Source organism: Arvicanthis niloticus, chromosome 29, assembly GCF_011762505.2.
Source record: "Arvicanthis niloticus isolate mArvNil1 chromosome 29, mArvNil1.pat.X, whole genome shotgun sequence".
Classification (NCBI taxonomy): Eukaryota; Metazoa; Chordata; class Mammalia; order Rodentia; family Muridae; genus Arvicanthis; species Arvicanthis niloticus.
In genome coordinates this window covers 17,623,345-17,636,445 of record NC_133437.1, presented here as the reverse complement: position 1 = coordinate 17,636,445, position 13,101 = coordinate 17,623,345, and the positions used below count along the sequence as shown (strand labels likewise).

The 13,101-nt window shown below is 40.2% G+C and overlaps 1 protein-coding gene across 2 annotated transcripts in view; it reads right to left on the bottom strand.

Annotated features, from left to right (window-relative positions):
• Positions 1–279: 279 nt before the first annotated feature.
• Positions 280–13,101, bottom strand: part of Homer1 (homer scaffold protein 1) — a 110,510-nt gene continuing 97,688 nt past the window's right edge. For both annotated transcript variants that reach the window (XM_076927153.1, XM_076927154.1), the window contains one exon: positions 280–12,739. In XM_076927153.1, the coding sequence (XP_076783268.1) occupies positions 12,551–12,739 (189 nt within the window). In that variant the 3' untranslated portion in view covers positions 280–12,550. The remainder of the gene's footprint in view (positions 12,740–13,101) is intronic.

The following is a 13,101-nucleotide window of genomic DNA, read 5'->3' as shown; positions in this document are numbered from 1 at the left end:
TGCAGGAGGAGGCCTGGCTCTCAACAGGCCAGTCCCGAAGTTCTGCTGAAACTGACTCCCCAGGTTAAAAGTGGGGGTGACAAAACCACTTTGTTCATACAAATGCTGTGAAGACTGTCGTACTGAGCCGGCCACACTCCCATGAAACAGGCAGCCATGTTTATGCTCACACAGTACTCATACACGCAGCCCTGGGGTCTCACTGCATGAGCATACTCTAAAATGAAGGTTCTGCTACAGGAGACAAAGATTAACAAAGCAGAAAAAGATGAACACAAGCAACTTTAAAGTTACTGTTTATTTGACAATTCCCAAGTTGACTTGAAAAATTTATACGATATTTTCAGCAAACTGTGAATATTGGTGGCTTCTTTTTCCTTCCTGTAATGTCAAACATGCTCATTTTGTTGCTCAAGTGACAAATAATGTCTACTCAAATATTTCAAACTAATTATAAATGTAACTCAAACTAGAAATAAAAATCAAATATTACAGCAGACTAAAACCAAGTACAGAGAATATTTTTGTTGCTACCATTTGAGATCATTTCTATGAGAGATTATAAGTAGTTATGCTTTTGAATTTATAAGAAAGAGGAACACTTAGGATAACAGAAACATGAACTTTCTGAAGCAATGCAAATGTACAATTACCTGGTCCCAGTCATGAATTTAGTATCAAATTCGCAAACTGAAAGACAACTTTCATGAAAGATTAAGCCCCATGAACTTGACCCCATGAGGCAGGGGAGCCACAGGAAAGCAGTGGCTACCTTCTTCTGGCTGCAGCGTTAGTAAACAACTCCCCTCCCCCAAACAACATGAAGTCCAATACAGTGACAAACAATGGTATGGAGTATCTGATAAACACACCGTTAAAGACAATAAGGCTGTTGTCATAAATGTTAAAATGGAGCGCTATAAGACACCTATCACCTCAGATGCCATTTCTGTGCCAAACTGAGAAAGTCCTGATTCCTACAGAAATCAGCAAAAATTTTACCAATTTGGCTTAAATTCCAGGAAAAATCAGTTAACCCGGATTTCAATGTTTTTAAATGTTATACATAGTGGATCTGAGTATGCTAAGATAGCATATTTCAGTTTGTTGGTTTTTAATTCCTTTGAACCTAAAATATATTTAAAACAAATAAAGGATCTTAATGGAACACACTTTAAAGCATCGCCCTGAGACCTGAGTTGAGTTGTGGCTTTATTTTCATGTGAAATATGGCTTTCTGGAACTCCACTCTTGGCTCCTAGAGGCCCACCATGTGGCCGAGCCACCCTTCCTGTCCACTCTTCTGGACTGCATCTGGTCTAAATTCTCACCTTCACTTTGTGCTCTCCCTGTCTTGAGGCCCCCAAATGCTGCCACACAGTGTCTATTCCTAAGTAGCTCCCATTTTTTTTCCCCCTAAGTTTCACACCTAGACTCCGTTTCACTTGGGTATTTTTCCATACACACTAAATTCATTCAAAGCAAACCTCGTTTACTCCAGTCATGCCCATCCTTGCACAAAAGAGCAATAGACACGAGTCCATGCCTCTGCTCTCTCTGCCTTCAAGCTTCTCCTTCGTGTTCAACTCACTCTGTGGTTCAAGCTGCCCAGCAGTCAATCTGCATTCTCCCAAAGCACCTAAACAAGATAGGAAATCATACTCATCATCCCCAGGGCCACTGCTGTCAGCAGTCTCTCAGCAGGACTACTGTCATGCATGACTGCCCGGTCTTATTATATTGTGTTTCTTCTTTCCAACAAAATCCCCTCACTATCTCCCCACTACTGCAGAATGAACAATGCCTCAGTCAAACCTTGTGTATGAACAACAATGATCCAATGTGCCTTCTGCCCTTCTTTGTCATGCCCGTTCCCATGTCCTAGGCCTCTCTGCACTCTAATCTAAATGGCCCCAGTGTTTTCCTGTCTGAGCCTTTGCATATGATACACTCTCAGTCACTCTTTTACTCCTATAATTGACCAGCTCTTGTCCTTTCAGCAAGAATTAAGGAGGGTTCACCTCCTTTGGAAAAGTCTTCCCACCCTTCCCTGGAGTGTTTCCTACCAGAGTCCTCTTTTACCACAGCACTTACAGTGTAAATAGCTCTGTCTTGTACTCAACTATGGCCTTTTTCCCCCCTGTAGTTTCTATTCCAAAACAGAGCCTGGGCCATAGCGGGCGCTCAATGTCTATAGAAAGAATGTGTAAAAGGCATGTGGGCTGGCTCAGGAGGTAAAAGTGCTTGCCATGCAAGCTTGACAGGCTACATCTAAATCTCCACAGCTCAGTGTGGATGGAGAGAACCAACTCACAAAAGGTGTCCTCTGACCTCCATATAACGTGCACACACACTTTTAAAAAAAGGCACGTGGGTCAAATATGAACTTATTACAAAACACCAGCTTGGAGACTACAATTTCCCTGCAAGCTCACACCTTCTCCTACAGCCTACAGCTCCCCCCCCCTTTTTTTTCACATTTATCTAATTCAAACTTAATATGCTTGCTCCTCAAAAAGTTAAACATAGAAGTACCACATGAACTATTTATTTATATCTTAGGTATATAAGTCCCCTGTATGACACAAGAGACTCAGATTTTTATACACAAATGTTCATAGCAGCATTATTCACAATGGTAGAAACAACCCAACATCCATCAAAAAGTGAGTGGATAAAAAGTATGGCTAATCTTCACACAATAGAATCTTATCAGCCTCAAGAGCAATGGAATTCTGAGACATGCCACAACATCGATGAACCTTGAGAATATAATGCTACATGAAACAAGCCAGACACCAAAAGACAAACACTGAATGACTCCATGCATACAAGGACCTAGAACAGGCAAATGCACAGAGGTAAATGATACAGTACAGTCACCAGGAATGACAAAAAGGTAGAGTGGTTATAATAATACCATGAAAGTATTTAAAGCCACTGAATTGTAATCTTAGAAACAGCTTAAATGGTGAATTTTATGTTTAAGTTATGTCTATTTAAATCAAATTTGATGGAAGAGAAAAAGACACCAAGAAGGCCTTTGGAGCTCCCACACCCAGCACAATGCAGGTACCTTAGTAATCCTTTACTAACTGTAGTCTCACTGGGACAATGCTAAGGGCCTTCCTCCTTCTCCAAGCTTTAACTTGCAGTCATGATTTAATGGCCCAGAGCCAGCACTGACTAGTCATCCAGAATGAGCAGCAAAGCATGTCTCAAGTGAGCTGCCCTCAACGCTAGGGATGAGTTTCCAGGTTCGGTTCGTTTCACAGAGAATTTAAGAGCTGAGCTGTCTTCCTAAGGGCTTGATTATTGGCTTGCTACTTTCTAAAAAAATATTTATTTCATGTGTATGAGTGTTGTACATGTATGATCTGTGCAGTATGTGTATGTCTGGTGTCTGTAATGGTCAGAAGAGGACATTAGGTTACCTAAAACTGGAATTATGGATGATTTTTAAGCAGCCACGTATGTAGGCACTGAGAATCGAAATTGGGTCCTCTGCAACACGTGCTCTGAACTGTTGAGCATTTTCCTAGGCCCTACTGGTTTTCTTTGTGGGTTTTTTTGTTTGTATATTTCTTTTCTTTTCTTTCTTTCTTTTTTTTTTTTTTTTGGAGACAGGGTCTCTCTATATAGATAAGGCTGGTGTTAAACTCACAGACATTTCTCTGCCTCATGAGATTAAAGGTCTATGTTCCACCAAACCCAGCTTCTACTATTTTGTTTTATGATGGATTTTGCTAGGCATCCCAGGTTGGCCTCAAATTTGTAATCTCTCAAGTGCTGGGACTACCAGTATGTGGTTCCAAACTAACTTGTTACTTAAGTTTAAGGGACTGAAATTCTGCATATGAACAATTAGTTTCTTTAAAATCACTGAAGTCTGCTAGCTTTGTTTTCTTTAAATGGGAACTAAAACATGGTCCATGAATAAGACACCTGTAGAAGTATGATGTGTAATTTACAATGGCAACAAGAGGTATAAGCATCAAGGAAGGCTGAAGAACAAACATAAGATATGCAGCTATGAATCATCCAAACAGGGCCAGGGTTGTCACTCAAATGACAATGTTTCCCCAGGACAGGTGAAGCCCTGGGTTCAATACCCAGTGCCATACAAAAACTGACAGGATGGCATATGCCTATGACCCTAGAAATTGGGAGCTGGAGGCAGATCAGCCTTGGATATCAAGTCTGAGACTACCCTGGACTAGATAAGACTTTTTTTTCCCCAAAACAACAACAAAATAAACAAACAAATGAAAAATAAGTTCTAACAGGTATTTTAGAGAGGCAAGGCAGATAAAAATAAAAACAAAACAAACAAAAAAGCAACAAACCTTGCACAGAAATATGCTCAAGAACTGTACCTCCTGACAAATGTGCCAGCACCAGACTGTGTGTGAACACATCATTTGAACCTTTCTCCTTTGCCCTCCTTTCCCTATGGCAAGCCCAGTGCCTGTCACAAAGAAGGTGTCCAACAGATAAGCCTGTACCCATTTACTTCCAACTATAGAGGAAGCCCACACCATGCACAACCAACCTCTGGCCATGCTTTCTGAGATGTCATCCATGAAAAGCCAGGACAAACATCCACTTATAAGCCTGAGACAAGATACTTAACTGAATGAGTTCTCAGCAAGGCGGTGTCATCACAGACAAGACCAAACATGTCAAAGGAAAATACCATAAAGACTTTCTAAACTAAAGACAGCCATGGCTTGCATTTATGAAGACACCTGAGTACCTTCACTTGATGCTACCATGAGAAAGTAGAGTAGCGTTTCTATCCCTGGGTGTATCAGACATGGCAGTATCTGACAAAAGCAGGTCAGAACCCTAAGGAATGGTGACTGTGGAAACTCATGTCTTAGAGCTGGTTATAAATCCCAACAAGTGGCAGGGTTTTCTCAGTGTCTTTGAAACTCCTCAGGGCAATCCCCATTTATTTGGTTACAGTTAAGCACTGTGGAGAGGCAGGCAGAGCTCTGTGAGATCCAGGGCATATTCTAGTCCAGATGCAGGTTTCTTCATGTCTCAATATCTTGGATAAAAATGACTTAAAGAAAAAAAATTGTAATTTTACATTTTTATTTGCTTTTACTATGGGTTTAATGCATATATTTAAGCATGTGTTCTATCTCTAAACAATACCTGTAGCTCCCTTTAAAGGTATGTCCTCCAAGTCCCTCACTCTGCATGTTGTCCAGCTGTGAGTCTGTGTTAATTGCTATCTACTGCAGGAAGAAGCTTCTCTAATGAGGGTTGAGCAATGCACTGATCTATCGGTACAGTAGTGTATCATTAGGATCGCTTACTGCTAAGTTCACATACAGAATAATAGTAGTACGTTTTCCTCTAGGACACCCACCCTATCTAGTCATAGGCTTCATAGGCTTCATTAATACTATCTCAACCCTGAATGAGATATCTCTATCACGCTTCTCCCCACTAGCTTAGGATCTATGCAGAAGAGGGGGCAGAAGATTCAAGGAGTCAAGGGTGGTGGATGATTTTAAGGAAAAGACATTTCCTAGACATCACAGGCCTGGTGCCCATATGGACTCTCAAAGACACTCTAAGACCTGCAAAAACCCAAGCCAGACAAAGTCCCAGCACTGAGGAGAGAGGTGGACACTAAGTGTCTCCACTAACCAACAAGCTCTTTCCAACTGACAGCTACTGGGAGAGGGAAAGTTCTTCACTGTGGGGACATTGACTATGTCAAGCCCAGTTCAGGGTAGGCCTAGTGCCCAGGAGCAGTCAGCCAATACAGGTCACATTGCATGTTTTAAATGGCTTCTCCCACATTTTTTTCTCTTTCATTTAAGAGAAAGAATATTGTCTTAGGGTTTTACTGCTGTGAACAGACACCATGACCAAGGCAACTCTTATAAAGGACAGCATTTAATTAGGGCTGACTTACAAGTTCAGAGGTTCAGGCCATTATCATCAAGGCAAGAGCATGGCAGCATCCAGGTAGGCATGGTGCAGGCCAATCTTAGAGTTCTACATTTTCTTCTGAAGGCTGCTAGCAAAATACTCCCAGGCAGCTAGGATGAGGGTATTAAAGCCCAGGCCCACAGTGACACACCTACTCCAACAAGGACACACCTCCAAACAGTACCACTCCCTGGGCCAGGCATATTCAAACCATGACATTCCATTCCCTGGCCCCCATAAGTCTATGTGGGTCATATCTATATATGTATATTGTATAATAAAAATTACATTTAGTCCAACTTCCAAAGTCCCCATAGTTTATAGCAGTATCAACAATGTTAAAAGTCCAGTCTTCAAAGTCTCTTCTGAGATCGATCCAATCACTTAACTGTAATCCCCAAATCAAGACCAGCTGGGCAAACTCCAAACTCTACATCTCCATTTCTGATGTCAAAGCAGATTCAGATCTCCAACTCCTTTTTATCTTTGTTGGCTGCAACAAACTTCTTTTCCTGGGCTGGTTCCACTATGTGAACAGCTTTCCTCAGCAGATAGAGCAGATAGTCCACGACTCTGGCATCTTGAACAAGGCAACTTCAATGTCATAGCTTCTTGTTTTAATGTCTGGGATCTGCACATGATCTTCTGGGCTCCTCCAAAGGGCTGGTGTCACTTCTCCAGCTCTGTCCTCTGCAGCACTCTAAGCTCAGGTTGATCCACTCCACTGCTGCTGCTGTTCTTGGTGATCATCCCATGGTACTGGCATCTCCAATACACTGGAGTCTTCTGCTGCAACTAGGCTTCACACAATAGCCTCTCATAGGCTCTCTTCATGATGCTAAACCTCAACTCCCTTGCATGACCCCTTCGGTCCTGGGCCATCAACTACAGCTGAGGCTGCACCTTCACCAACGGCCTTCCATAGTCTCTCACAGTGCCAAGCCTCAGCTGCTCTTCACAACCCCTTCATGCCTTCAAAACCAGTACCACCTGGGTAACTCATACACATTACCAAGTCCAGCCACAGCATGAGGTACAACCTTGGCTATCTCTGGAACACAGCTTCTTTGTGCTCTCAGAAAACACTTCCCAGAATATGTCACCTCAGTGATGCTGGTCTCTTCTTAATCACCACTAACTTCTTAGCTCCAGCTAACTAGCACCCACTGTCCCAGAAGTCTCCTTCTACCCTTGAGTACAAAGCCGGAGCCAGAAGGCTGAAGCTGTTGCTTGCAGGAGCTGGAAATGGCCCCTTGTTCTATTACATTATCACTAGCTTCCTCTTTTATAACTTCTTCACTGCCTAAGCTTGGCTGTCCTAGATCTTGCTCTGTAGATTGACCTTGACCTCAGAGATCTACATGCATGTCACCTGGGATTAAAGGAGTGTACCACCAAGCCTGGATTTAAGCTTTTCTTCACCTAGAACCTGCTTTGTCTCAGGCTGGTCTTGAACTTGGACATCTGCTTGGCTTTATCTCCTGGAATTAAAGGTGTGTAGCACAACACCTGGATCTAAATTTAGCTGGATAGGATCTTGCCCCAAGGTTACCACTCCCTTAATTCAGCTCCATTTCACTTCCTGGAGCCCCTTTAATACTTGAACCATATATTTTTCCTTTCTCAGCTTGCTATGCTTGTTTAAAAAAAAGGTCTTCATGAGACTTAACCAGAGAGCAAATACTAGGATGGGCATTTCTGAGACTTCCTTTGTCAATGCAATTCATCTGAGTCTCTTCACCTTAGTCTCAGGCAGACTCTTCCAACAAGGGCAAAAAGCAGCCATGTTCTTCACCGAAATACCACAAAAACAGTTTCTAGGCCAAATACTGAAGTTCTCCACTGAAACCTCTTGGGCCAGGTCTGCACAATTCAAATCACATTCAGTAACGAAGTCTTTCATATTCCTACTAGGATGGCCCATTACACCACTGCTTTCCAAATCCAAAGTTCCAAAATCTACATTTTTCCAAACAAAAGCATGGTCAGGCCTATCACAGCAATACCCTAGTCCCTGGTACCAACTTCTGCCTTAGTTTGAGTTTTACTGCCATGAACAGACACCATAACCAATGCAAGTCTTATAAAGGACAATATTTAATTGGGGCTGGCTTACAGGTTCAGAGGTTCAGTCCATTATCGTCATGGCAGGAACATGGCAGCATCCAGGCAGGCATGGTGCAGGACGAGCTAAGAGTTCTACATTTTCTTCTGAAGGCTGCTAGCAGAATACTCCCTTCTAGGCAGCTGGGATGAGGGTATTAAAGCCCACTCCCAATGGGACACACCTAGTCCAATAAGGACACCCCTCCAAACAGTGCCACTCCTTGGGCCAGGCATATTTAAACAATGACAAATATGAAGTTGGGCAGATAGGGAAGGGGGAAGATCTGGGGGGGAGTTGAGGAACAGAAGAGACTATGATAAAAATCATGTATGAAAACCTCAAAGACTTAGGGCTGCAGAGGTGGCTCTGTGGTTAAGAGCAATTGTTGCTTTTGCAGAGGCCCTGGGTTCTGTTCTCAACGCCCACACAGCAGCTCAAAGCCATCCATAACTCTAGTTCTATGGAATCCAAGACCCTTCTGCACCTCTATGAACACTAGACAGGCACTGGGTAGAGACATACACACACACACACACACACACACACACACACACACACACACACACACACGTATCTTCTCTTTAAAGGTACCTAATTTACCTAGGGCCTAACACATCATTAGCATCGTACTGACTGGGAATTTCTTGGGCGAAGCTTTCAGTGATCCAGATTCTCTCTATATATATATTAGGCTTAAATTTATTTTTCTTTATTTTTGAGACAAAGTCTTATGCTATATAGCCCAGGATAGTTTCCAGCTCTCAGTCTTCCTGCCTTCTTGATGCTGGGATTAAAAGTACAAGTGCTGATGGCCAGTTTAAAACATTTTGTTGTTTTTGTTTTAAGGACAATAGAATGAGTGAGTCTAAAATTTTTTAAAAATATTCTTAACAAATACTTATTACTACTAATCATAGAGTATGGTATCCTATTAAAGATTTTTTAAAAAAAAAAAAAATGTCTCAAACTCAACTATTTCTTACCTGAAAGTTTTCTTCTTTATGAGTTTGTATAGGGCAGGGGAGTAGCTCAGTGGCACAGTACTTGCCTAGCCTGTGCTAGGTCCTGCCTGGGTTTGATCCCAAGCACCATGAAAGGAAAAGAAATGAAAATTTACTTCATGAATGCTAAAAGTTTATGTTAATGCATACAGGAGAAAAAAGTTCAATAAAGTCTATTTTATGTCTTTAAGCATAAAATTTCAAATGTTAAAATTATTTGGTATCAATCATATGCAAGGCTCAGAACAATAACCCACAAGCGTTCCCACGGCCTGCCTCCTAGTCCAACCCCGGGGCAGTCAGCATCCAGAGATGGCAGCTTAAACTACACTCCAGGGGCAAACAGCAGAGAAGGTGGAGGCTTACCTGCTGAAGGATAATGCAACCTTAACAGAGGAAAGCAATGGCTTTTTAAGGTCATGTGGCAGCTTACCATTTCAGAGTCACCTAAAAAAAGACAAGTGACAAGCTCCTCCCCTAAGTGCTCCCAACGTCCCAAGACAACAGAGCATCGCAGTTCTGATGGTGCTGCAAAGTCCCTTTAGTGGCAAGGAGCAATGCAATTTCATGAATGTTCGTTTTACATCTAGAGGCAAAGCGAGAGAAGCAGGTAAAGAAAGAAGAATAAAAACTAATTTTCCAGTCAGGGAAATACTTATAAAACCTTTTATGTCAAAGTTAGGATTTTAAAACATCACATACTAATGCAAAATCCAGTAGCACCTGTAGGGTTGAAGTAAACGCTGCCATCACTTAAATGCTTAAATATCCTCAAAAGACTGAGAAAAAAAACGATGAAGTACATTCTCCAGAGAACAAATGTATTTCAAAATAAAAACTGTATTTTTGTTTTTTTCCAGTTTTTGCTTTTGTACAAGATTTCATAGTTATAATAACTTATACACAGATGGGATTGACCCCTGCTCTCCTCCTGGGTCACTGCAAGTCCACAGGTTCAGGCTATCGTCCCCAACACTATGTTCTGATCAATATATTACCATAGCTTGATCTAAATATAGATACACTATATAATATTTATCTCTGGGAAAAATCAACTGTTAATATGCAAAATGTCTGTATAATACAGCGATGGGAAAGCTACAGTAGGCACACAACGTATAGCTCAGAGGCAATGAGTTCCAGAGACTCCTTGTATAAGTGGATGTTTAAAATAGTCAAGAAGGTTTTATTTATATGTGCACTTGTGCCCACCTTATCCCAAACACTGTACATGTCTACTGACAAGCTGGGAATTTATAGGTGCAGCCCTCAAGAGATTGTTAAGTTACTAAAAAAAGAAACAATTAGGCTCTATTGGACATGGAAAACACTCACAAAATTTTCCAATTTTAAATTTCACAGCAGTAGGAAAATATTAAAAATAATTTCTGTATATACATATAGGTATATGTATATATTGAATTACACATATGCCTCACATTATCAGTACAATTCAAGTGGAGACATTTTGGTGAGCTATTTTCCCATTAAATGATCACTATGCCAAAATTTAAAAATATTTTATTACATCATTAAAATAATTTGCTTACCATATCAACAGCTTACACTGTTTTTTTTTTTTTATTTTTTAAATTTTTTTTTAAACTCTTCATAACTAAATTCCCTGATCCCTAGTGTTAGTCCTCTATTTAAATGAAAACCTGGTATTCTTTGATATTCAGAAACTCATAGATAAAATCAAATGTTTTTAAAATTCTATCCATCAAACAAATTTTATTTCCTGATTTATCAGAGAAGTATCTCAGCTCTGAGCGTGTGTACCTAAATGATTCTTTCTATAATAGACAGGTAAGAAAAATTCCCTAAAGTTGATGGAGGTGATGGGGATGATGAGATAGATAGCACATAGATATGTGATAGTTCAGTGCCTGATACAAACGTGCCAGAGACATCTTACTGTAGAAACTGACTTTAGAAACAAACAATTTATTTTTAACTCTAATATAAATATGTATGTATTTACGTACATACACATAAATATAAAACAAAACTAGTAGTAAGAATCTGTTTATGAGTGAAAAAATGGGTTAATCTGCTTAATTTGTACTTAACAATTCAGTCATTTGGGAAACAAACAAAAAAAAATCAGTGCATTCATTGACTCCAGAGTTAGGTACTCAAGCATACACTAAAAAGAACCCTCTTCAATATCACAGGCATTGTACAGCAAGATATATGTATTCTGATGCAATTCCTGCTCGGGCAGAGCACACAGCACTTGGCTTACTTTTAAATTGTTTTGTGAAAGAAATGTATCATATAAAGAAATGCATGTTTGCTAAATGTCTTAAAATTACATCAAAACAACAGTAAAACTTGCTCTTGGAGAAGAGTCTGTTGAAGGTATTTCCTGTTTTGAAATGCCTAGTTAACAGTTCAAAATATTGCCTTGTGAAGTTTGAATAAACACACGGTTTCTGTGAAGACCTATCTGCCACGGTCACAATTTAGATACAGTCCTCTGATTGGCTGCTAGGTGGAAGTGGACCTCCTTGAAAACAGCTATACACCTTAAAATTACCTATAATAAACAGTGCCCCTAACCATTATTTTCATAAATTGAAATGCATTGATCACTCAGAAAAGATTTCTTGCCAAATATATAAATAAATGTAACTGCATATTTTCTGTAAATATACTTAACATTGCTAGACTAAACCGTCAAGGACGGACTTCTGTATTTCAGTTCTGTGTGTCAAATTTACTATAAATTTAAAAAGAAAAATATCTGAGGGACTCAGCTGCCTTTGTTTAGTTGGCTTTAAAATGTATAATAAAATGGGAGACAGTATCTTCTCATAAATACATGGAATCAATATGGAAAAGTAAACTATACAAAGGACAAGATTGGAGATAGCAGAGTGTACCAGAGTAGTCACTAGAGTGAAAACACTCAGTACAAAAAGGGAAGAACTCCAGACACCCATTTATCGAGAGTTTCAATTAGAGACATAGCTCCCCAACTCCTGGCAAGGATTAATTGGTAATGGCCCTTTCTCAGCAGCGAAAAAAATATCCTGAGAAATTATTCAGATAACAACAAAGACAGGGCTTCCATTACTAAGTTTTTGCACAAAACACAGCTGTAGATATCATAAATAAATTTAAAAAGCAGATAATCTTCACTGTGTTGAACAAAAAAAGGAGAAGGGACCCAGACATTGTTAATTCTCCCATTGGCTAATATTGGGGAAAGATTGCATTAAAGTGTCTACTTATAACTTTCTGGTTAACTATGGCCAATATACATGGAGGTAATTTGTAGTTCAAGTTTTTCATGTCTTTTTTCCCCAACTAGCTATGAGCTAAATTCTAAAATTTATACTGAAATATACAATTCCAATTTTCAAAACACCCTCCTCCTGGAGGAATGATATTCAAAAAAATTTGTGCAAGCTTGGTACAGAGCCCAACAGTCCTACGAAGACAGACAGTATCTCTTCACCTAATGGCACTGAAATTTCACTCTCTAGCTGCATTCTAGTAGCTTGGCCAAATTATCTCGTAATTCTGTTAGTTCAAATATTTTTCCATCCAGAATTTCTAAGAGTGTCTTCAGGTTACTTCGGAAAGCCTCTTGTTCGTTCTGGCTCTTCTCCAGACGCTGTTCTAGGTCAGACAGCTGCCCCTCCAGGTCTTTATTTCGAATTTCAACTTCCTTCAGAAAGAAAAGTGTAACACACACATACATGTCAGTTCATTCTTTAGGTGGCAACGCATTCTTACTATAATCCCTTAAATCTGACAGTCAGGCTGTGCCTCTGACATTCAACTTCATACAATTTAAGGAGATTTGTATTTAGGCGTCTCAGAACTCTACGGCTTGACTGTGGACACATCTGACCTCCCATCAACAACAACCTGCTGCTCCTCTCGGTTCCATGCAGCACTTGATGCATGTCACAGGGCAAGCACACCACCCAACCTAAGGACAAGGTACATCTCCAGTTTATTGCTACTCCTATGTAACTGAGAAATCAAAGGAAGGTAGGCAGAGACAAGGAGAAAATAAATTCTAAC